This window comes from Genypterus blacodes, unplaced genomic scaffold, assembly GCF_046128005.1.
Source record: "Genypterus blacodes isolate CSIRO-AG114 ecotype Tasmania unplaced genomic scaffold, CSIRO-AGI_Gbla_v1 ptg000036l_1, whole genome shotgun sequence".
Taxonomy (NCBI): Eukaryota; Metazoa; Chordata; class Actinopteri; order Ophidiiformes; family Ophidiidae; genus Genypterus; species Genypterus blacodes.
The window spans coordinates 1,571,387-1,597,755 of record NW_027466849.1 but is presented as its reverse complement, the minus strand read 5'-3'; the positions used below and the strand labels follow the sequence as shown (position 1 = coordinate 1,597,755).

The 26,369-nt window shown below is 40.6% G+C and overlaps 1 protein-coding gene across 2 annotated transcripts; it reads right to left on the bottom strand.

The window, feature by feature from the left end:
- Positions 1 to 8,994: 8,994 nt before the first annotated feature.
- Positions 8,995 to 25,935, bottom strand: ccdc102a (coiled-coil domain containing 102A). 2 transcript variants are annotated; one of them, XM_076146994.1, is made up of 11 exons: positions 25,798 to 25,935; positions 23,458 to 23,599; positions 20,889 to 21,337; positions 20,381 to 20,776; positions 18,584 to 18,816; positions 17,507 to 17,615; positions 16,688 to 16,804; positions 15,731 to 15,940; positions 12,909 to 13,079; positions 11,296 to 11,399; positions 8,995 to 10,237 (listed from the first exon to the last, which is right to left on the bottom strand). In XM_076146994.1, exons 3-11 carry the CDS (start codon positions 21,249 to 21,251, stop codon positions 10,105 to 10,107), a joined length of 1,836 nt encoding a protein of 611 aa, XP_076003109.1. In that variant the 5' UTR covers positions 21,252 to 21,337; positions 23,458 to 23,599; positions 25,798 to 25,935; the 3' UTR covers positions 8,995 to 10,104. The 2 variants fall into 2 exon arrangements, with proteins under 2 accessions (XP_076003109.1, XP_076003108.1); XM_076146993.1 differs by lacking the exon at positions 23,458 to 23,599.
- Between the last annotated feature and the right edge of the window lie 434 nt (positions 25,936 to 26,369).

The window sequence follows — 26,369 nt, the reverse complement described above, 5'->3', positions numbered from 1 at the left end:
GGCAGTGTTGTGAGAGCCCATTTCACCGCTAGACACTGCTTTTCCACAGACGAATAGTTCCTCTCTCTAGGAAGCAACGTTCGGGAGCTCAGGTAAATAATTGGGTGTTCCTCACCTTCATGGGCCTGAGAGAGCACCACGCCCAGGCCCACCTCTGAGGTATCGGTCTGGACAATGAACTTCTTACCGAAGTCCTGGGCCATCAGAATCTGACTGGAACACAGAGCCAGCTTGAAGTTGCTGAATGCCTCTGACGCTCCTGAATTCCATTTCACCATCCTGGAATGCTTCTTGGTGGTCAGCTCAGTTAGTGGTGCTGCCAGGACGGCAAAATCTGCAACAAACCTCCGCTAATAATTGGCTAGGCCCAGGAACTATCTCACCTGTCTCTTGGTAAGCAGCTTTGTATAGCCCTTAGTTTCGCATCCTGGGGTTTAACCAGTCTGCATCCGATAGTGTACCCCATGTAGTTGGTCTCACTGTAGGCCAGCTTGCACTTCTTGGGGTTTGCTGTGAGCCCTGCTTCCCGGAGAGAATATAGCACACTCTGCACCCCTGGCAAGTGGCTTTCCCAATCAGGACTTTGCATCATCCGAATAAGCAGCGGCATACCTTTTATGAGGTTTGAGAACTTGACTCATCAGTCGTTGAAATGTGGCAGGTGTGCCATGGAGGCTGAACGGGAGTTTGGTATACTGGAAAATGCCATCCGGGGTGGTGAAGGCTGTCTTCTCCTTGGAGGCTGGAGTCAAGGGTACCTGCCAGTATCCTTTGGTGAGATCTTGTGTGGTTATAAAACAAGGATTTCCTAAACCTAAGCTATCAATTAAGTCTTCTCCTCAATTAAGTCATCTAAGCTGTTTGGTTTAAAATGAATGGCATATAAATACTTAGGATTTTTGTTGGGTTTGATTAATTCATGAATTTTTCTTAGTTTTCTCAGTTCTTTCTTTTCTTTGTCTTTCTTTTTTGCCTGAGTTGTGTAATGACATTAACTGTAAATAAATGGGCACCTTTAGTAACTCAAGCCTCCACCTTCCTTGACGCTTGAGACAAACTATTCTACATTGCACAAAAACACATTTGTTAGAGAATGTTTATTAGCAATCTATATAGTCCCGCGGTCCCCTAAATGTCAGAACTAAATTTTTTTATTGTTTTTTTTATACTGAACTGTGCTCTGGTGACATATTAATTCGCCTACCTGGTGCTCAAAGTAAACAAACCAAAGGTGCTTGTTTCACCTGAGGTGAATGAAGATGGCACTGGAGAGTAGTTCGGCCAGCTGAAACGCTGATTTATGCAGGTTTAGGAAATGTATGTGTATCAGCATACTGTATTTACACACACACACAAACACACACACACACACACACTTATAAAATCAATTTAAACTATTTGCAATCAATGGTATCCTGAGGATTGTGTTCACTGCATCTCTTTCATTCGAAATGAAGTAAGTTAATGCGTCTGTGATACTGCTGTCCGAACCACTTATACGCTTATCATTATGTTAGTTTAGCTATCTCTTTCCCATATTTTTTGCAAGCCTGTGTGTATTTGTGTATAAATGATCCCCTTGTTAAATATAATCTCTGTGTTCCACCGTTGTCAGCAAGATTTGCCAATGAGTGCTTTGGGAAATGTCTGCCCCACTGTTCCAAAGCGGATGGCACTGACACACATGCACATACGCGCATATGCACACAGACACACACTCACAATAAATTGCATGTGTGCATGTGCAAAAAAAAAAAGGTTATACAAGTGAACTTTATGAGACGGCCATTGTGACTGCAAATGTCCTCACTCTGCACCAGAAGTGTGTGTTTTGATTTGATTTGCAGAATTATAATTGCAGAAGTGTAATTTATTCATAATTAAGATAATACAGTGTTTGATCGTAATTTTACAATACAACAATTTTGTTAATATATTGCAGCGTCCCGGAGTAGGTTGTCAGAGAAATCTCCCTGCATGCCTTGTAGCAACAGTCTTGTAGTCTGTTTGAGTTCTGTCGTGCATATTTCTCACGAGTTTTATAGTTTATAGTTACAGTAGACTTGTCATTATGATGCAACCCTGAGTAAGATTACATGTGTCATTTGTGACTTTCTCCTTTTTTAGATATGTTGTATGTTTAAAGACCCAGACACTCAGGTGCTCGATAAATTTTGACAGTGAGCGTTTTTGCTTCTGACCATCCACCAAACCGAAATGTCATAGCTATGAAATCTAATGGGATTAAATGTAAATTAAGCATAAATTAAACATGAGTATGACAGAAAATGGCTGTATTAAAATACATTGTAATGCTAATTTAACAGTGAAGCACGATGTTGTAATCCTGTAATATTTACTGTGATTCACTGCAATCAAATGACCGTAAAACGTACAATTATTCTAATTTTGTACTATAACATCATTTCTGTTTGCATCATATTTTTTATAGTTAAAGTCTGGCAGTCACAAGTGCCAGCATTGTACTTTGCATATGACGGAATTCTTTGATTAAAACAATTACAGACCATAGGTCATTACAACATTTAGCTATTTATCAGAAAAAGGAAAATGCAAGGAGCAGAACTTAGTTTTTGTAGACAATTGGTTCTCCTTCTGGGCCAAACCTGGCCTGCTCCAGAGGGATGGCCTCCACCCTAATGCTTCCAGAGCCCACCTCCTATCTCAAAACATAAATCATGCATTAAAGTGACTCGTTAGCTTAGAGCTTGCCAGGTCACAGGCTTTTAGAGAACCTGTCTGGCACTCGCTCGCTGTGGATGGAGATTCTCCCAACAGTGTAGCTTCCTCCATTGAGACTGTGCTTCTTCTCTCCACCATTCCATGGTTTCTTGTTGAAATGCCGCAGAAAATGTATTATGTAGTATCTGTGCGGCACACTGGTTAGAGAGGTGCTCGTAACTCTGGCACTTCCAATCTGATTAGCACATTAGTACACAGGACCTGTCATGCCCCAATGTGAGAGTGATTGGCATGAATTTGGGCCTTATTGATGCCTGATCCCTAACCAACAAGTCTTACTGGTTAATGATCTGATCCAAGAGCACAACCTTTATACGCTGAGCCTCTGTAAAACATGGCTCGAAGATGATGACCTTATGCCTGTCTCTGACTAGTGTTCCCTGTTCTGCCCACATTATCAGATCATTCCCTCATCATCTTTCATGTTGATGGACTGATCTGTGACAAAGGCAAGTCAAATGCCTTCTTAAGCCGTGTTAGTCTTAGCATTATTAGTCAGCTTGCTAAGGAACTACCACAAGCTCTAAAGTCATTAAAACCTCATTGGATACGCTAACAGAAAACATGAATTCCTTATTATCCAGTACTTTGAGTCTATTGCTCCTATAAAACAAAGGGATCGCAAACGGGACAAATTGGCTCCTTGTTCACAAGTACTTCTGTTCACTTAAGCAGGCCTGCAGACGGCCAGAACGGAAGTGGTGTCTGACCAAACTTGAAGTTTTTCATCAGATAGCTTATGAGATTATAAACAAGCACTTCACTTTGCCTACTATTCCAAATGAATTACTGATAATAAGAGAAACCCCAAATTCTGTTTCTTCTATTCTATTGGACATGACATCTCTGCCCACCAGCTGCACCTTTACAGCACAATAGAGAGCCATGACCCATACTTTGGGAAACTAGCTTCTACTCTAGTGAGTCCCGCTTGACAGTTCAGGTGGATTTGTGTTGAGTTGTGTGTGTGTGTGTGTGTGTGTGTGTCTGTCTGTCTGTCTGTCTGTCTTTCTGTCTGTGTCTGTGTGTCTGTGTGTGCGCACATGCGCCGAAACAATACTGAAAGTCAAAAGCTTAATTGTTACTTGGTGATCATGTAATAAGGTTGCAATAAGCTGACACAACAGAGTGGTTTTGTTCATGGCCCAGGCCAATGCAGCAAATCAGAGAGACAACGATACTGAAAAAAGCCCCCGTACTCTTCCTCCATCCTTCCCTTTTCCTTCTCTCTATCGCCTCAAGTCCTCCCTCTCTTTTGTAGTCCCCGTTCTCCCCATTTAACCTGAGACTGTAACACACACACACCTGCATGATTGACATCAATGCACACAAGCTGTGAGTTCAGTATACATAAACTTATACAGGCCTGCACACAAAACACAGTAGAATATAAAAATGTAATATCATGTATGTACGTATGTACGTATCATTCGGATAGCTTTCATACAAGATAGCTTCAATCTATCTCTCTTGTGCGTGTGTGTGTGTGTATGTGTGTGTGTTTGTGTGTGTGTGTGTGTGTGTGTGTGTGTGTGTGTGTGTGTGAGTGTGAGTGTGAGTGTGTGTGTGTGTGTGCTTTGTTGTGTTGATCAACTCTATTAATCATATAAATGTGTTCCACTTTGGAAGAGGGGAGTGGTTGTTAACAGGAATTCAGAATTTTCTGTGTGTATTGCAATAGCTACACAGTTATGAACAGGGAACAGAGTTACTTCATAAAAGGCTGGTGAGATGGAGCGCATTGCAACTTTAAGACTCATCCTTTCACCCTTAACTGAGTACTTACTCACTGCTGAGATAAGACAGAATAGTGGCTCATTAGCAGAATAAAACAGCTCTGCTCTGCAGGAGGATCGCCACACTTGTACTTTTAACAAATGGGGATCTGATTTGGGATTACTTCTCCAAGAACATTTATGAATTGGTATGACATTGATAATCTATTACTGAGACTTAAACAAATGTCATTAAGCATAACGACACTAATGATTACCTACTGTGCAACAGCAACCACAGTTGAATTATAGTAGGCATTCCAGAGTATCATATAACAACCATAATATTATTGCTGATATATATATATGATAATAATATAATATGATGATATATTATTATTAGTATTAGCTTTTACTTCTGGGATATGACAACAATATCAATCTAAATAAATGACACCACATTTAAAGTGGGATTACTTGTTGTGGAAATAGTTTCCCTCCCCACTGCAGGATCACCACACAGGTCACAAGAAACTGACTTCTTAGATGGGGGAGGCGTGCTGGTATCCCTCTCTTTCCCACAGCTGGGACCGTGTCGGCTCCTGCAGCACAGCGGAGGCTGTGGGCGGGCGGGCGGGGTCCGCTTGTCCAGCGGGGCCCCTGAGTCGACCCTCCGCTCAGCTGCAGCGACTCTGGTCTCGGCTCACTTCACACGGATGCGCGGCGCAGATGGACAGTAAACCCATGCAGAACGAGGCTGTTTGTTTGTGTGCGCAATAGGAGTGCAGCGTCGGCCCATCGTCCTCCCCTTGTCGGTGCCCGTACGTGCGTCGCTCCTCCCGGCGTGGTGAAGCAGCTGACGGTGGCCAGACAGAACAACATACACAAAGACTAACCACGCCCACCCGGCAGCCACACGCAGCTGGCGCTGCATCCTACCGTAATACTGATAAAAGCCGGTTGAGACCACAAGCGTTTGTGTTTAACACGGGTAGACATTAGAATGGAGGGGAGTCTACTGTAATGATGTGATTGGTCAATCCCTATCATGTGACATTGTCACATGTCGCGCTTATTTCTTGGTTTTGCAGGAATCTGGTCATACCTGCAAATGCAGGCTACATAAACAACCCCTGCCCCAAACCACCACCTTTACCCTTAGAATATGGCTTAGTTTTATTGATACTATTTGCCAATGCCAATGCATTTCACTACATGTAAGCAAGTATGGATAGGTATGTGACAAACATCCTGATCTTTCTCTTGAGCTTTGGGAGGGAGTAGAACAACATGACACGGTTGGGGTAGTAGTACCAGCAGAGGAACATCTGCTCTCGCTTTCAGTCCAAAGGAGTTGATTGGTCAACAGGAGATGCTTTATATTTCAGCCCAACTAAGTTCAAACATAATCTGTTCTGTACCAGGCTAGCTGTAGAGCATCAGTTACCAGGGCGACACAGTGTGATCAGAAGTGAGGCAAGATTGTGACACACAAGTCTGAATTTAAATCCTTAATCTTGCTTAATTTTACCCCCAAGAGTTTTATCCACCCATTCACTCTTCCTGACTCCAGTCTACACAAGGGTAGAATATTCATTTTATGTCTTCTCTTTTTCCCAAATATAAGCACACAGTAATGAGTATGAGCTCAAAGGAGCAGGCCATTTAATCATGTTGCATGTAGGAAGTCAGAGTGAGGTTCAGTTTCATTACTGCGTCTCTTTCACACACTTACATCCCAGTCCAGAGACACAACACTCTGGAGGGCATTACCACATTACTGCTGCAATAGTCCCACAACAAGTTTTCAAAATTCAGTGTGGGTGTGGTGCAGCAGAAGGAGGCTCTCCATTTCAATACACTGAAATACTGATTACAAGATTGAAGTCATACTAATTAAAGAACATTACTACACACTACAATCCAATGACTTACACTAGACTAGACCATTTAAAAAAATTTTTATTTAAAACAATATTTTACATTAAAAAGTCAAGTATCAGCTCTATTTAATATGGGCTAAAGAATGGTGACTGACAATTGCATTTGTCGGTTTCCTCCTATTTAAGAGAACATTTTATATATATATATATATATACACATACATATATATATATATATATATACACATACATATATATATATATATATATATATATATATATATACACATATATATACACATACATATATATATATATACATACATATATACACACACACACACGCATATAAACAGGTCTGTGCCCTGACAGTGTCACTTGAATAAGGTGTACTGCTGCTCTGTGAGAAATCTCTCAGTATTTTAAATGTTTGCTGCAACAGCCACTAGTATAAGTTGTATCTTATCTTAGCGAAGGTTCAGAGAGACAGACAGACGGACAAGTGCAGAGAAAACAGACAATAAAACAAATCCCTTTATATGTACATTTAACATTTATAGAGTTAATACAAAAACGCTGCAGTACAGATCATTTATAAAATCTAAACAACAATAACATAAATAGTTCATAATCCTGATGAGTAAAAATATCTTGGCCCCCTTCCAACAACAGAGATGAGACCAAAGCAATAGGACTTTGGATTTTAATAAATGTATCATTGTTTTGAATGATTCTTTCACGGATGATTTAGCCCAGCAGGAGTTTGAATGAATCAATTAACTCTGCAGTTCACCCAATGTTGCTTTTCAATACATGGGGAGTTGTATCAGAGTAAAATCTGAAACGTTATCCTCCGCACAAATGCTCTCTGAAAGTAAGCAGGTCCACATCATCAAATCCTGCACATGAAATCAGTTAGATTAAAGGACACTGATGGTACTGAGAGGGCCACAAACACGGCTGTGTTGGAGCTTTTACCTCTTCAAGGTGAATGCCACTGATTTCAGGTATTGTTGCAATACAGTTCAGTCAATATTAATGAACATTCACCAGTCTGATTCTCCTTTCATAGAAACAGCAGGGAGCACTCAAGTCTCCCCCTTCATTTTTCTCTGAGCAGACGCAATCTGTTGTTTTGTACAACTAAGTTGTGCATTTTCTATTTTTAACTTTCAATGATTTTCCCTGAAAAAGTCATTTCTTGCTGCCCATAATTACTGTAACTTACAGAACCAGCTCATCTGATTTACACAATTTAAATACTCAAACACTGTAAATTTTTCTTTCATTACTGATTTCTCTGGGCAAGGACAGTAACTATCCTCCCTACTGCTCAGTCTGTAGTCTGAGCTTGACATGAAACAAAGTGTTTGGAGCTCCAGCAGCTATACTGCCTCGTTGCCTCATACTCAACCTCATAAATTATAGTACAGATGTAAGTGGTCCAAAACACAAAAAGCAGGAGGATTTCATTACAACTGCCAAATACGGCTGCATCAGCACCGATCACATGTGAACAGAGCCAAGTGGGAGCGGAGTGAAGCTGATGTTTGTAATTAGTTACATAAAACATGATGTCTAGAGTTTCATTTCTGGGATGGGGGTGACAAATGTTTACAAATTATGGCACATTGTGACTGGACCAAAGAGGGGACTGAGATTTGTTTTTTAATTAATCTAAGAAAAAGAACTTGCGGTATACTAGACTGTGGCAACAGTCCTGCTTTATAAATAATTACAGAAACACACATGTCTGAGCGAAACTGAAGACTAAATAGATTTTTGTTTGACCACATGGAGAGAATATTGGGATGACGACCTCACACAACTTTGTTACAAATGGTGTTGCTAACATGGGCACTTTTGTGTGAAGGGCCTTACTAGAACTAAACCATGCTGATGCCTATTTCTCTCATTCTATTTCCCTGAGACCTGCTGGAAAGCTGCTCCATGTTGACCTCTAATCATGATATTACAGATGAGAAATACCTGATTCACATAACATGTAAGGGAACCCCCGTCCATTTGCAGTCAAACATTGTTGACTTTTTAAGACAAAAAGGGAAAACATGGCTAATGAACGGTTCTGCTCTCATACTCATTAAATGTGTGCACGGATAACAATAATAATAATCATAAAGCATTCTGTGACTATCATCAATCAATATGATAACATCTTGAGTTCACATATGATTTCAGTATCCAGATAACATGTGGCCTCAATGTTGTGCAGTGTGCTCCCAGCTTTAGTCAAGAAAAGTAATATATCAATCCTAACAGTTAGTATTATTCCACTGTGACTTATAGGGGTAACGATAAAAAGGCCGTATTGCCCAAAGCTTACAGCATGGTCGAGCTGAAGGGGAAAAGGGAGTTAATACTGACAGTGTAACCATGGGGATATGGTTCTTCTTGAAATACAGTAGCACAGTTCAGATGGGACAGTGGTATAACCGATGATGATATGATGTACACATTTTTGGAAACCTGCTGATTTGCTGTCTTATTCCTCCTTTCCCTCTATCCAAGTTCATTAGCCAGATGTCCAGGGCATGTTTGACCTCTCTTAGCACAGAGACTGGAAAGCAGTTGGAAATTGCTAACCTTGCTCTCGTCAAAACACACTTCTCAGCAGTCAGCGAGTTTATTTAACATGATTGTTCACAAAAATTGAGACATTAGGATTAAGAAGCAGTCGGGTATTTGAACTATTTCTTGACCAATAACTGTTGGACACAGTCTCAAACGTCCTGTCCTCATGGTGAGTCTTCCAGGTTTGAGGTTAATTACATCATTAATTACGGTTTCATGCACAGCAATGGTCCCATATTACTTCGACCAAGACCTTTAGTCAGACCAAGATTTGATCTATGTAAAGGCATGCTACAGTCTGATAACAACCTTCATCAGTCTAAACCTCCTCCTGTGGTCCATCAAATATTGGTTGGAATAATAATGCCACTGTAGCTCCCCGCTTCTTGTCTTTGCGCTACGCTATACTAAACCTGTCCCACTCCACTGCTTGATGTCCTTTTCCCAAACTGATCTTATCAATCTGATCAGAAGGGGAATGATTGCTCCTTCCAAGCTGGATCTCGTTCTGGATTTACCAGCACGTCTGAGCCCTTGATGTAAACGGAGCTGTATTGCTATTCCCCCCTGCAGCCAGCATGCTTCACTCCTCTGACATGCCCTGTTCTAGATTCATTCAAGAAAGGACAGCAAACAAGCATATTTCCCAAAATATTACATAAAGGGTTTATATAATATTGGGGTAATCCTGACCTGTGCAAAAGTCAGAGATCCTTTAACAGCCAGGGAGTGAATTATTTCTATTTCTCCATCAGAAAACAACAAACAAAAGTATAAAGCATATCATATATATTTCAGTATATAATGTGTCCACTTTCTTATCTTCCAGCCTCTAGAGCTTTTCAAAGACATCTGCAGGGATATTTTCTATTATTTAAACTTGCACTTTCACTGTTAGAGTTTGGTGCCATTCTCTGCTGAAAAAGTGGAATTTAGTCATTGGCTCCATTTTTGTATTTTTTCCTTTGACTTTTTAATGTCACTTCTATAAATGAAATATTTTGAATGTAAACAATATGATAAAGAAATCTGCAAGGCAGATTCTCTGCAGAATCTGCAGGCCAAGTTGTGATTGAATAATTAATTAAATGACACTTTATTCTTACTGAAAAATCTTTTGCAATGAGGAGTGTGTTAGATGTGTGTAATCATCATGGGATCTGTAGCTGCAGTTCCTCGTCCTCCTCCTCCAAGTCACTGGTTGGGCCATCTGGATTTTCAGGGCTGAATCGAGCCGATCGCATCTTCCCAAACAGACCAGGAGTCTGCTGCTGTCGCCGCAGTCTGCAAAGACAGACAGACAGAGAGAGAGATTGAGAGAGAGAGAGAGAGAGAGAGAGAGAGAGAGAGAGAGAGACAGACAGACAGACAGACAGACAGACAAAAAATAAAAATAAACACAACCCAGTCTCTTTGAGGACCTCCCTAATTCTGTTGTCTTCACTTCGGTTCATTCAAGAATAAGTGATAAGTGAAAAAGGTTTCATGGAAACCTTGAGCAATGATCACTAGATTGATGCTACAAAATTGATACATAGAGATGGACTGCAGATTGGCGAACACTCAAATATTCCATTGACAGATATTGTTTCGTTCATTAACGATGATTGTGTCAGTTGCTTTTGCAGCAATAATTCTATGTTCTTTTCAAGACAACAGCAGCTGGTGAATGTGTTCCTGGATTTGCAGTTATCCGTGCACTTACCAGGAGCAATATAACTTCCATTAGAGGTGAGGCTAATGGCTGCTATCTGACTCAGAGTGTTTTCCATTTGAAAATCACTTAACCTGGTATATATATATATATATATATATACACATACACACATTGTATACACACACACTTTATATACGTATATATACACACACATACAGTTATAATTGAAATTACACGTCAATTATAAATTACATATGTCAATTGAAATGTATACATTTATGATTGAAATTACATGTCAGACCCATCACTGTGTCATTCAGCTTTAAAGCAGCAACACTGTGTTCCAAAGCAGACAGCTATAAATACGATGACAAAGCCTCATATGAAACAGCCTGTACAGGACAGCAGCCTCTCAAATGCTTATGCTCTGCGATATGTCAGACATGAGACATGAACTGGATGGTAAACCTTGATTTCTGATCGATCAGCCACAAAGCCGGAAATTTGAGTGTTGAGTTTTGCACACAGCTTTCTGCTCTGCCAGAAATTCATTTTTTCTTCAACTTCTGTCTAACCTTGCAACTTACACATACTTTTTATTTCATATATAAAAGTTGTATAAACTTTGACAGACACTTTTGTGTGTGTGTGTGTGTGTGTGTGTGTGTGTGTGTGTGTGTCTTACCGCGACTGTAAGTGTTCCACTTGTACTTGCAGGTTTTCAGTCTGCTCCACCTGCTCATCCAGAGACCTCTGCAACTTCCTGGTCAGATTATGGGACTCATCCAGCTGGACACACACACATACACACATACGCTCAGTTATTTCTAAAAGTAGAACTTATAAATCTCAATAAACTTTCATTTAGGTTTGTTTGTATAAAAGATAGCAGTCAAGTTTTAGAGGAGACATATGCATATTTGATTTGAACTGTTAATTTTGAGCTACTGACTCAAGATCTCACTTCCTACACTGGTTAGATGTAAAAAGCCTCATTTAAAGTTGATTAAGTTGTAATTAAAGCTTCAAGTCTACATTTTAAGTTCACATTAATTATTTCACAACATTCTGTACTGGACAGCTTAAATAATAACTCTGTCTGTGCGAATAACTGTGGGTCTAACTGTAATTCACAAGCATGACCATGATTAGTTTACTTCATTATGTGTTCTTTCTTGTTTCATTCTTCTTCAGGCCTAGGAGCAGCGCCAGATGATCAGAATTACCATCACAGAGAGAACACACAGAAAAGAAATTCTCCTTTTCAACTGACACATCATGGCCTTCAAACTGCTACAGGGTTGCCTTGAATCACTGCAGTCCCACATGTTATCTTGTTTCCATTTGCCTCTCTCATACAACTGCAGCACTGATCTAGAATATGAGATCCCCCAGTTTAAGTGAAGTTTGGATACAGTCAACAGTTTAACAGAGCTCACTGTCTTCCTGGAGCCATATGAGAAGGTGTTCCATGAGAACATTTAACTGTGCAAAACTGCACTAACATTACCTGTGGGCACTGCATAATGATAGCGTAGTACTTCTTTGCTAATGCTAATCAAGACTGTCTTGAGAAACACTGTGTCTGATGAGTGTAGAGTAGAGAAGGGCTAGGGCAATAAATCTTGACGATTTTGTGGATGTGTTAGCACAAAAACATAGCAACGGGTCAATGAAGGGTGTTTCTGTACTTCTGTAATTCTGTCTGCATCTGCCAGTAGGCCATAACAATAACAGATAAAATGTACATTTGCTACGGCTAATGCTTTTTTTGTCTGTTAATTTTTTGGGTCTACTGTATACAACAAAAGTATGGAGCAACAATCAAATATCTTTTTGCGGCGTTATGCAGATTTACCCTGAACATTACGAGGAGAATCAGACCCCACCTGTCTGAGCTCCTGGTTCAGGTTACTGGTTATAGCTCCAAACAATTGCTAAACCTGGACAATGCACCTGGTCAAAAGGTGATTACTGACGTGTATAAGGAATATAAGAGGAATGTGTCAACAAAATTATTCCAACTTTATGGGCAACAGTGTATATAAAATATGGCTGCATCCGCTGCAGCCTCATTAATGTTTGTAGAACAAGGCAACATTTGTGACTATTCTTGCAGACAGCGTTTTTATTTTGAATCCCGTGTGTGTTCCTGTGCACTGCACAACAGAGTGTTATACTGGTAATGTTACCAACAAGTATAAAAACAATGTTCATTTTAACATTTTGTTTTAGTATTTTTTATACTATACTAGTTTGAAAGCACCTAACTGTAAAATGTAACGTGTATTTTCCCACCTCGTCCTCCGCTTGTCCAAGCTCTTTCTTAAGCTCCTCCACTCTCAGTCGTAGCTTCTTTACTTCAGTCTCATGGCTCTCCACTCGCCGATGGGCATGGGCGAGTTCTGCAGTCCTCTCCTGGAACTGCTTCTTCAACTTGGTGTGTATGTGACGAAGGTCAGCCAGCTCCTAAGCACACCACACACACAGGGAGGAGAGAGAACAAACTCCAGTTAGAACATGAGCACACATTTGAAGATCTCATAATTTGTGTTTTAATAAACATCACACTGACCTCATATATTATTATAGCTCATATATTATTCCTTAAATTAAAGTTCAGAAATCACTACTTGTTGGCAAAGTTCTAATGTAGTTCAAATGACACCAAACCAAAGCTTCAAGCAGTCATTGATCACTAATCTATTCACTTCCGTGCTACACACAACCTAGCACTTGTTCCTAACATTGCAGATCTTTTAAAATACACAAGACTTATTACAGCTCTCTGTGGACCACACATAAGGGAATGAAACTAACCCACAAGGGGCATACATCGACAGTTAGTGTGATTCTGAAGTCTGAATAGAGAGGAGCTCAATTTCAGCAATAACTGAATAATAACTTAAGTTTATTATTATTATAATAATAAACAAAAGTTTTTACAAACTGGACTTTTGATGGATTTCAAATTATGCAAATAACATTTCTAGGCTTAGTGGTTTCAGACATGGTTGAACATCTCAATGGGTTTGCATATGGAATCACAAAGTACAGCCTGCAATGAAAGCTAATGGAATCATTAATAATGCACCATTGTCACTCATTGCACTTTGATGTACTTTCATGGCGTTGATTCAGCTTTCAACTCTACTGTCTCACACCTAATGGCTCCCTAGACAGACCAGCTTCCAAAAAGCCTTTCTCTATGGGAGGCAGTGCAATGGAGAGTAATGAGATCACCAGGAACAATAAAACACAAGTCTATATGAAGCAATGAGAAATGCAGAATGATTAGCACCCAGGGATGAGATCTTAAATTAATTAATTAAATTATTCATTTATTTTATTCCCAAGAATAAGACTTCTCTCAGCATTTACTGCATGCAGACAGAAGCAATATACGTATATGTCTTTGATGAGAGGAATTATATATTAGAATAAAGAATTCTGTTTTAAATAATATATAAATATCTAATATGTGATAAGCAATCTCAGCTTCATTGATATTCAATAATCATGTGCAAAATGCAATAACAATTATTGTTATTATTTGTATGCACAAATGCTGTGCAAGTGAAAAAGATTAGGAGCTTTTTACACTGAGAGACATCAATCTGGACCAGTGGTCTCCAACCTTTTTGTCTCTGAGAGCTACTTTGACCAAAAAAAAGTGTAAGAGAGCTCCTCATGTTTAACATTATTAGTAACATTTATCCACATGGCTGATTCTTCACCCAAACCAGCTGAATAAGCCTCTTTTGTGTTTACCAAATGTTGCTATGCAACAGTCACATTTTGTATCAAAATGCACTTCAATTCAGCAACATGAGCATGTTTTTTTTTCTTTGTGTCAAGCTCACACTTGTACATTCACATCATATTAATCTCATAGAAAACAAAACTTTTAGTTACTTATTTTCCTGTTTTATCAATACTATACCTTTCATATTTCACATTTTCAGTCTGTCCACATATCACTGTCGCAATTTCACTTCACATTCCCTTGATTTCAGGGAAGTCCCTGTAGTTCCCATATCATCTGTTTTCCCAAGCACAAGCTCAGAAGAAGCAAAAAGGTTAAAAAGAAATGCTAACTGAGATGGAGGAGGAGGCTGAGACAAACATCGTTTTCTTAGGAGCTCTTTTCTATTATGATTCGGTTGTTTCCTGTGCCTTAATGTTCATGCGACATGCTTTATTTTGTTATGGTTGGTCTTCTATAATACAAATTACATATAAATAATAATGTCCAGAGACATTTCAAAGCAAATCATATCTACTGTGTATCTGTTAACCCTTTGCGTGTATATGGGAATGCATTGACATTCTATGCAACCATAGAGTAGCACTATAACCGTTTGCATGTAAAAACCTATATTATGTTAACCTAAGGCACATGTTGTGCTGTGCTGTGGAAGTATGCGGAGAACAAAACAGGCTTTCCTTTAGTTACCTGGGTACTGGCAGATCTTGCAATAAGGTAGGAACTTTGTATTTTACGAGAATGGAAATGTGATATAAGCAGACAATTTGAGTTGGGGAACTGAAATCGCCAGGGCGGCAGTAGCTCAGTCCATAGGGGACTCAGGTTGGGAACCGGAGGGTTTGTATGGACCAAGAAAGTGGACTGGCAGCTGGAGAGTTGCCAGTTTGCCTCCACGGCACTGCCGAGGTGCCCTTGAGCATGGCACCGAACCCCCAACTGCTCCAGGGGCGCCGTATCATGGCTGCTATGCACTGCCTCTGTTATGCATGTGTTTGTGTGTGTGTGATATATATGAGGAGGTGCAAGAAGAATTTCAAATTCTGTGTGGTAACATTGAATGGAATTGCATATGTGACAAAACAAAGAATCTTAAAACTACTCAGCCTACATGAGCTTCTCCTGTGGCAGTCTGTGAGCTGTGAAACTTTTCTTCAACAAGTTAAAGAAAACAATAACAATTGAAGAACTGCAGGCCAATACCAGAGCAGCAGAGGCAAGCATGAATGAATGAGTGCCTTCTACTAGACCATCAAATATTTGAAACTTCTCAAATATTATAGGGGAAGTCCTTGGTCACAGAGAGAGACAGGACAGAGAAAGAGGACAAGGAAAGGGAGAGAATTCTGCTTACCTTGTTTCTCTCGAACAGCTCACTCTGGATGGCTTTGAGGTCAGTGTCCAATGCAGAGGCAGCCTGTCTGCGTTTCTTGGCCAGTTGCTCCTCCAGGTCTTCAGCCTGAGCTCTCAGCTTCTTGTTGTCCCTCTCCAGAGCCAGTTTATCCGTCTCCAAACGCTCCCTACGACCCCATTCTGCAGCGTTTTCCACCTGCAACCTTTCCATCTGAGGAAAATACAGAGCAAACAAAAAAAAGAAAAAAAGAGAATGCTTAACAAGTTTAGTCCAGCAAGCTAAGACCCATACATTGTTCTAAGGAGTCAGTGGACCAAACAAGCGAACCAGAGGAGATGCCAACAAATGAAGGGAACCTAAACAGGTGGAGTCAACTGTAGGATGGCTGTAATTCTTTCAGTTTGTTACACTCTCAGGAGGTACTTCATTCATAAAGCTTCACTGACATTATTACAACAAGTGCAATATTATGGGCAAGTTGTTTTGAGGGGTGCACTATAAAATTGCTATTATTATGTACTTTATAGTTGCTACACTATAAAAATCAGAGCAATGATGAGAGTAGATAGATCGGACGTTGGCTATGGAAAATAGGACAGTGAAGTGAAGGAACAACTGATGCCTATATCACCCACCTCCAGTATAGAGAGAAGATTTGCAACCAAAATATGATATAGTAAATAATAACTCAAAAACATTATCATTTATTGAGATTGTGTCTATATTACACAGCACTAAAGTACATTTTGAATTTGTTTCTTCACCCTATAATAAAGAGGAGATTGCAGGAAGATGAATAAGATTATGTCGCTGGTATATTATGGTATATCATATTATGATATTATATTATGATATTATTATACATCATCCTGTCATGCTGAAATGTATTCCTTTGTGCTCCTGTAAACAAACTGCTAAATCATATGATGCTACAACTTCTTCCCTCCCTCTTCTCACCTCAGCTCGTAGTTCGGCTAGTTTCCTGTCCATACTGGTTCGGGCTCCCAGTTCATCCTCCAGATCTTCCGATATGCGTCCCAGTTCATCCTGGTGCATATCCTTCAGCAGGTTCAGCTGCCCAGCATTGGGAAATTAGAAAATAATCAAAAACTATATATATATATACACAGTATAAGTCTTTCAACACTTGTTGATTAAATTCCACAATTTCCCATGACTTTTCTATGCTGTAATGCTATCCTAATCTTTATACTCCTATGGCATCTGCCTTCTCTCCCCCTGCCCTGGAGCAAGGCACCAAACCCCAACTTGCTCCATGGGCGCTGCCTGCTGGCTGCCTGCGGTGCCCCCTCCGGTGCCCCCCCGGTGCATGTGTGTGTAGAAGGGGGGGTGGCCTTGGGGGGGTTTATGGATTGCATTGTGTGTGTGCATGTAATGTAATATTCGTGAGATCAATAAAGAGGGGTGTTCGTCTCATATATTTCGATAGTTTCTCTCTAATTGACCTAACTCAATAATCTTCCATGATTTCCTCATCTAAATCATCAACCTGTCTCCTATTTTTATTTAATGTATATTTCTATTGAAGAAAGCATTTGACATGACAGTGAGCATAGTCATGGGACATTTTGGAGATCGTTTTTTGATACAAAAAGAGAGGGGAAAAGAGAGAGAGAGAGAAAGGAAAGATATGTTTTGTAGCAGACAAAAAGAAGAACATAAAAAGATAGAAGGATAACATTGCATATATGTGGCTATGATCTCGGTTCTTTTGCATAGGAAAATGGTCTTCAACATATGTAGAGCAGATCTCACCTGTATAAGAGCCTCTTGTTTGCTTTTACTGAGCTCCTCATATTTATGTTTCCACGTGCTGAGCTCAGCCTCCAGCCTCTCGATGCTCTTACTCAGAGCCAGCTTGTCTCTGTAGAAAACAGAAAGACAAAGTGCTATTAATGATTTTCAAGTGAACAACTGTAATGCCTGTGTGGGTGATTATTTACAATTTTGGAATCACAATGCAGTTTGAAAAATGTGTTTTTTTAGCCACTTTCTAAAGTTTTACTTTACGTCAACCTTCAACCATAGCTAGAGCAGTCAGGAATAAGATCTGTTTTTATAAAATGGTAAAATCGTGTTTGTTAATGTGCGTCGCAAGTAACAACAATCAAACTGTTAAAATGCCACAGATCATGTGAATAGACATCATGGTGGATTTGGAAGAGTAAATTAATTGTGGCAGGCTGAAAGTCAGTTCTAATCAATCAAGTGTTTGCATTTCTTTTAGGTGCACCAGTCTCGTGTTATACACCTTACTGAGAACACTTCCTACCTACAGGGGGACATGGCAGATACATTCCACTACTCAAGATCAGGGTTGTAGCTGCAGTACTACTGAAGATATGTTTATATTATAAATATTTCATATCATTATTATTACATTATATCTTATTATTTGGGGTTTTCAGTAACAGATTCACAATGTTAAGGGTATTAACCCTACAGTATCAAAGATCCTGTTGTTATTATGGCCTTACGATGTAGGTGCCTATCTGATGCAGCTCAAACAGACACCTTGTCCCTGGTGGCAAATCTGAACACAATCAATGATTCTGTTAATCTACATTATAACACAACATGTCCAAACTGATGCTTTTTTCACTATGCAAATCTCAGGTACAGGTAATCTGCTTGGGAGAAAGTAACACTGGTCTCTGACCCACTTATAAAACCATTTTTAAAAAAGAAAAAAAATGTATTGTATTGTATTGTGGTGGAATTGAAAGTCCATTCTTGAAGTGATCCGTCTGTCTGTCTGATTTCTGCTGATATTTAACACGTCAAATTTCTACTGGAATTTAGACATTTTAGAGTGTTTTCGATCTCTCCTACTCTCTCTCTTTCAGCAGGACTTTCTGGGACTCATCCAGGCGAAGCTGCAGGGCATTGAGTTTGCCAGAGTCTTCCTCCAAGGTGGTGATGTCCTCCCACAGCTGTCTGTTGCGCTCCTGCCGACTAAGACCCGAGCATGAGCGCGAGCCACCACCACTCCGACTTTCCCAGGGGTCTTGGGCATTGCTGCTCGCCACCCTGGAATGCAAGACAGACTCCAGCAGTACCGAGTCCTGGCAGAACAGAGGAGGAAGGAATAAGAAAAATCTAAGTAATATATTTTCTTGCAAAAACAGTAGATATTCACGCTAGCATTGTAAAAGGTGGCAGAATGTTTTTACAATCTGCAGCTCTGTGGGTGAGGTCATGTCTGGCTCCCAGGGACAGATGTACGAAACCTTTTGTGCTGGTTTGGGCCGCAGATTTGACGCATCCTGATCAGAATCACATGCATCTGTCTCACAGACCTGGAAGTTTTATTTGCAATATGTCATCGCAAGGTGTGCTTCTTTCTTTTATGCACATGTATTTAAGGGAGGAATATGCAAATGATGGGGGGTGATCTTAGAGGTGTGGTTAATTCAACCTTCAAATCACACAAGTAGCGGGGGTCAATTCTGCATGAATTTTCACTGCCTCCAATAAGCAGCCGAAAAATTAGCAAAGGTGTATTAAAACCAATGTAGTATGTCATAGTCAGCATTTCGTCGCACACCATAGCTTGTGCCAGGGCACCAACACCTCAATTTCCCCATAAGATCTCATCCTGTAAAACCTGTACCTACAAGATCATCAAACTAAACCTGATGTCATCAAACACTCTGCGACCACACGATTGTGTCATTTTGACATAACCTTTGATCTGCTGTCGACCTGCTTGTCACCCTATTATCTTGATTAACATGAACATGAAATAGCCATAGTTTCTCTTCAGGGTTTCAGTTCTCTCCTCTCTCTCCATCTCCTGAATGTTATGGAAAAAAAAAACTGTGTATGGCTTCAAACGGACCCAACTAACAGGAATGTGACAATGTGGCCTCACTAGTTTCACTTTGTCACAGATCACAGCTCTTCACCACTAACAACACTACTATACGCAACCCATAAGTCATTAGCTCAAGTCACCGTCTCCTCATCACCGTGTGCATTTTGTCCACATGTGTATCACACTCCCTAAGTCCCAATCAATATTTGTTTTCCTTTCTCTACTCTCTCTCACTCTTCCCCCTTCTCTCTGTATGAAAAAATAAGCTCCAAACTGTCCCATAACTGTATGCTCATTGTCATGTCCAATGCTTTCTTCAATAAAACTATTCAACAAAAAACAAATGCTGTGGCAAAGAATGCCGGCTCAGTCCATGACAGTTTCATCTTTAGAAACAGTGACATCTACTGGATCATAAGCAGATGCTTTCTTAAAATGTGCTCTAGTTCTTCAGTTGACTCCTGTTGCATGGATTTTATGAGTAATGGACACCAAAAACAAACAAATTTTAATTTCCTCATTTAAAAAGGTGCATTTTTCTACGGCATCTAAGCCAAGGCGTAAATAAAACAAAAGCCAGGTTTGGCCTGTGACGGATATCACTTGGTAAATGCACACACACACACACACACACATCAATCAAGCACTAAGCCCCATAGAGGGCACACAGGGTGTGTTCTGAGTTTGAATTGCAGCAGGGTCCTATAAAGAGCCAAGTTTCATAGGGGTGTATCAGTACCACAATACGTTTTCCAACCCAACTGATCAACTGAGGTGATCTAATCTTAAATAAATGTGCACTGTTGACTCACCTTTTGTTGGTCAATCGTTTGTCTCTCCAAGTCTACATCCCTCACTGGCTCTGGCTCTGGAGACCCAGGGGGTCCCTCACCCGTTAGGTCTAATTTGCTGTCAGTGTGGGTCTGTGAGGAGGAGGATGAGGCACGAGAGGAGGGAGGCATCAATGGAGATGATGAGGAGCAAGCACTAGGAGGTGGGTGTGCTGGGGAAAAAGCAGGAGAAGTGGCGATAGAAGGAGCAGCTGTGTGATCAACACTGAGACGCACTGTCTCTAGCCGTAGTGTCTCATTCTCAGAGGCAAGCTCCTGCCGCTCCCGTCGAACGCTGGTGAGCTCTTTAGTGAGGACGTCCAGACGTTGCCTCAGCTGACGGACTTCATCTCGTGCTCGGTTACGCTCTGCACGAACCTGTAAAAACAGACACTACTGATTTATACAACACATTTATTTTCGCTTTTAAACTAAAACTAGTGTATGTGTAGGCCACTATTCCTTTAGATTCTGAAAATGACTAGTCTACCTTGCTCCATTTCTCTCTCCAGTTGGCAGTACAATCTGACCACCACCTCATTGTCTTCTCCATCTGGGCCGCTCTGGCACGGGCCTCTTCCAGCTCCCTGAGCCTTAGCTCCTCCCTGCTCTCCCAGTCTGCTCCAGCTCCTTCACCCATGACCCCTAGAGCTCCTAGGCTCAGTCCTCCAAGCCCAGGTGACAGCAGCAGTGGGGGGCTGGAGCTGGGGGTTCCTCCGGTGGGGCTGGGGGTGTGGGTGAGGCTGTCTGGAGAGCGAATCCCCCTGTCATGTCCCAGACCTAGACTGCAGAGCAAGCCCCCTTCAGCTGACTTGCTGACCTCCGACAGGTGAGGGCTAGGGTTGTGGTTCATGATGGAGCGGATGGCGAGGAAGAGGACAGTAGGGCGAGTAGGTCAGCAGGTCAGGAGAGCATCCTCTTGTTCTTTCACTGTGTAACCTGTAGAGTCAGGTCCAACAGTTAGTTAGTAACTAACTCAACAAAGATAAAACAAAACATAAACATTGCAATGGTTACACTTGAAACTACCAATCCACAATAAGTGGACTACAGCCTGGATCCCGAACAAAACACATTATTTGTTTTTGTTACTGGTTGTCATGACAGAATGGTATTTTAAAAGGAATGTTGTCTGTAGTCGTTACTTGCTTTTGTCAAGAGAAAGAAAACGGCCTAAGCTCACTGATGTTTCTGTTGAATAAAACAGTTTTAAGATGGTGTAAATTTAGTCCTTTATTCTGCTGATGCAGAAATCCTTGTTGTTACTATATTTTCAGAACTTCCCTATTGGAACTATTCCTCGCTTTGATCCACCCAATCTAGACATGCGACATGGAAATGATGGCCAAATTTACACCTTGCATTAACATGCAATCCCATTATTTGACAACATTATCTGGATAATGACATTACATGTTAATTCCAGGTGTAATTGCTTGCAAAATGCAGTGTGATGTGAATGCTATCTGGTCTCACATTAGGCTCACTGTCACGTGTCAAGTAGACAAGTGTAAAAAAAAACACTCAAAAGTTGAAAAGGCCTCATCTTCTTAGCTACACCTGCTCTTATTTTCAATGAGCAGAGGATTAGAACCGATAGCAGCAGAATCAGCATTCAGAAGTATATCATTTGAAACCTTAGTCAGAGCGGTCAATGGTGTTTTGTAAAGAAAGAAAGCAAATAGAAACAATACAATCAAAGGTTGTAGCTACCAAATCTGGAAGCAAAAAGAAATTTCATTCCATTGCCTCAAACAGCATACATGATTCATTATACTGTAGTAGTATTCTGAATATTGCCGAAGGATTAGTAATACCGATTTTTTGCCCAGCCCTAGCAGAATCCTATTAATTCTGTGCACGTATTCAGCTTTATCAAATGTTTGCCTTTAATCATATTAGGGACCAATACTCTTGAGTACTGAGTACATGTAAAGATGCCAATTGAGAGAAATGAATTGTTTGGAAAGGACAGAAAAGGAGGGTTAAGAAAGTTCACAGGGAAGGAGAAGGGAAAAGCTGAAGGACAGGGCAGGGGCTTGGATGGGGATTGGAATGTGTTTAAGCAGTCGGAGTGACTGAAGGCACTGTACACTTGGCACACAAGCCATCAGCCACACCAGAACAAATATGACTGCATTCTTCCTACCATGGTCTTTCAGAGTCAATTCTCACACATAGCTAGAATAGAGACACTTCGCTCTGCTTTCTACACACTCTCGCTTGCTTCATCAATAATTATCTAAAGTTTCAAAAATCCCCTTACAACAGCTTCCAAAATTACCAAACTGTTTACACACACATACCTTCAAACAATGCTTCAATAATTCATACCGCTGTCATGTATAATAAATGTTTTTGATTGGCTCTAAATCCTAAAACAGGACATTGACTTGTGTTTGCATTCAACATGCAAGCCGTTAACCCAAATGACAGTTCATGTAGCTTTGCATGTTTTTAACTGTGTCTCACAGCAGAGGAGCATTTACATTATGTCCGAACAAGTTGTAATACAATATCACTTCATTAACCCCACAGGGGACGTTTAAGTTAATAAATAATAGATAAAACCAAAACTTGCTGCTTGCTGCTGAAGAAATAGCAACATGGACCCATAGCGGTCTGTATAAAGGCCTACAAAGCTGGTATGTGAATCACAGGAGTATTGATTTAAGCAATTACATGCTTGAATAAAAAGAGTTACAATCATATGATGTAACAATGTTACTAGAGTACAGTAATGTATATTTGTGCAGATTTCAAACCGATTAAAAGAAAGATAGAAAACGACTGACTGTTTTAACTGAACTAGGATCATCATGTAAGTTTCCTGACTGTTGAAACAGACCCTGGATTAAACCACACACACACACAAGTAGATTTAAACATTGGGGCTCTTGTTGCCTGCAGTATTTGTGTCCATCCTGTGAATACCAACTATCATTTACAGACCATTATTGTACAAGCTAAAAGTATGGACATGCTATTCTTTAAAAGACAGAGTAGTATATTCTTTGTTAATTGATGAAGCATCCAAAGACAGATGGGAAAGAGATCACCTGAGGCAGACAGAGTAAGTCAGGGATTCTATGAAGTCTTCGTTCCTCTGGCTAGGCCCGAGTTTCAGTTGAAGGGGAACAGGATGTTGACAGTCCACACAGGAAGACAGCACAGGAAGACAGACAGACAAAAGGCTACATACTGAAAACACAGGACAAACTACATTATTATACAGCCCTCCCTATCAAAAAAGTATTCTGTCTGGATGGAAAAGCCTTGGAAACAGGATACACAGTATGCAATCAAGAGGAATGACTCTTTTATGTGGGTTAGCATTTCCCCATGGCAAGATGACCCACAACTGGGGCGAGCTGGTCAGTGCCACTGCTGAAAATAAACCTGATTTTCAGTCCCAGAACTTACTTCGTTTAATATCTTGTTTCTTAGAGTACATGGTTTCTTTCTTCCTTTATAATTTTACAAACTGGCCCCAGTATGGTCAACATGCCTAAATGTACTGGCTGAATTGGCAACAAAAGCTAGAACAAAACAGTCAGTGAAAACCTTGTCCATCATTATCCTGCCACTGCTATTCAACTCAACTAAATGGAACTTTTATAAATTACATATGAACTTTAAACTATTTATATAGCTTCAAATCACAACAAATGTTGCACCATTCATAATCCCCCCCCAATCAAATCCAGATCGCAAGAAGCTTTTATCCATACCCAAAAACATTGAATATTAGAATTATAATAATAGTTTGGTGTGATTTTGGACAGGCATTAAAAGAGCAGCTCAGCAGAGCTGCATGGTCATTTGCTGCTTCCTGACCAATTGCATCAGTGCCAAAGCGGAGACAGGACAGACAAATGCAGATCGGCGAAGAGAGTGACACACACAGATACATAAATGGCTTGTTCCAAACAATTAAGAGTTAACTCCAAAAACAGCTCTAGAGGAGGATGAACCCAAACACAAATACACAATCATTTGTCCTGTAATGTTTATGTTCAGAGGCCATCACAAAAAGTGAAAAAGTACAACTCCATTACAAACCAAAACCCCTGCACTTTGAGCAAACATAAACTGATGATGAACTGAGGGGGAAAATGAGGTAGATATCTGTGTCAGCTACAGATCTGAAGCAGAGGATGTGCAGACAGCATCCTGTTGCCATTAAGAGGGCATTATGCACAAGAGTTACAGAGTGGATAAAACAACTTGCAATGCACAGGAGGCGAGGGCATTTATCTGGCCATAAAGGAGACGCTGCAAGAGAGAGGGATCCGTCCCTATTCCTGCCTGCCCACCTTTAATCTCCTTTTCCAGCTTGAATTGTAATAGGGCTAAGTGGCCTGAAGGCTCTGTTTGTTTCAGAACAATTCAGCTTGGTAATGGAACCTAAAGGTAGTTCAGATCTGAACCACCTCCCTCCACTTTGTTTTTTGTTTACTTTGTTGTGCTATGTTCTAACATTTTTCCATTCCAGTGCGTGGTTTGGAAAGCATTCACTGACACTTAGTTGTGAAAGTGATTCAATTGTACCAGAAGAGCCCTGGATCACCAATTTCCCAGTTACTTTGACATGAACCTGCTTCCTGTGCAACCCAATATAAGTCCTTTATTTAAATCAAATCCCTTGTTGTGGTATGTTATATCCATGTTATGATCTTGATCTGAGCACACTTTGTACAGTGTTGTGTTTGGTTTCTGGGCCCACTTGACCTCTCCCCTTTTCCCCTGTGAAAGTTTAAGGTAATTAATTTCCTGTGTCTCAAGTTTATTTTTGCGTGGTTCCTTTTATACAATAATCAGTGATAAGAATAGGAGAATGTCACTACAACTTCAAATGGTAAGAGGCCTCTCCTGGAATGGAAACATCTCTTACTGGGCCTACATGTCTCATTAGATGATAGGTAACATTGTTCTAAGAGATTGACTATGTCCAAATCAAATGGGTGTAAATATGAATATGTAGTGTCAGTATTGTAGTTTCAAACGTTGCAATGCACCAGTAAAGTTCGGTGTAAACAATGGGAGCTTTCAAACATTGATAACAATCCCTGTAGATCTTTTAAATAGGAAATGCATTCAACATGTTTAACCTTGGGCCTCATGACAAACATGAGTGAAAAAAAGGGAAGTTATGCGTGTGAAAAAAGCCGTCCATGTAGAGGAGGCGCCCTTCCTAACGATGAAGCTGCTGTGAATACATGCGTGGATAAAGCAACACATAAACATTTACATGTGATGTGTTAGCTACGGTGCGATGTGACAAAACAAAGATGCAGAAAAGCATTAAGACATAAAATAGTGTCATTTGACACCAGTGTGTCTCATAGCGATGGTAAGATCAGCTAAGCACAAATAAAACGAACGGAGCTCAGACTTACCTTGTGTGCAATGTAATGTCTCCTTTGATTCCAGTTCAACAAAACAGCTTTCCTTTTCCAGCACACACCTCTGGTCGCCGATTGTTCTTTTTACAGGATTTTTTTTTTGCCTCTTGTCCGAATACGTCTTCAGGGGAGAGAAAGGGGCGGGTCCTACGGTAGGTTGACCAATCAGCTATCAGTATGCCCACATTCACGCTCAAAGGGCCAATGATTCTGCTCATAGCACACAGCCTTATGCTCATTGGTCGGCGAACTGTTACCTTCCAGTTAGAATTACTACAGCACCGGGAGAAGCGATAGTTCAAGGCTCTCTCTCTCTCTCTCTCTCTCTCTCTCTCTCTCTCTCTCTCTCACTCCCTCCCTCCATCCCCCCCTCTCTCTCTCTCTCGCTCTCTCTCTCTTTCTCTCTCTCTCTTTCCCTCTCCTCTCTCTGCATCTCTCAGTATCTCTCGTCCCCTCTCACTTTTTCTCCCTGCCTCCCTCTCCTCTCTCTCTATATCTTTCAGTATCTCTCTCTCTCTCTTTTTCCCTTCCTCTCTCTGTATCTCTTAGCATCTCTCTCTCCCCCT

Excerpts from the sequence above, each read along its gene's own strand:
- ccdc102a (XM_076146994.1), bottom strand. The coding sequence starts at position 21,251 with ATGAACCACAACCCTAGCCCTCACCTGTCGGAGGTCAGCAAGTCAGCT. Across the intron at positions 20,777-20,888 it reads GGAGAGAGAAATGGAGCAAG|GTTCGTGCAGAGCGTAACCG; the intron begins GTAGACTAGTCA and ends CTGTTTTTACAG. Across the intron at positions 10,238-11,295 it reads GTGGAACACTTACAGTCGCG|ACTGCGGCGACAGCAGCAGA; the intron begins GTAAGACACACA and ends CTGTCTTTGCAG.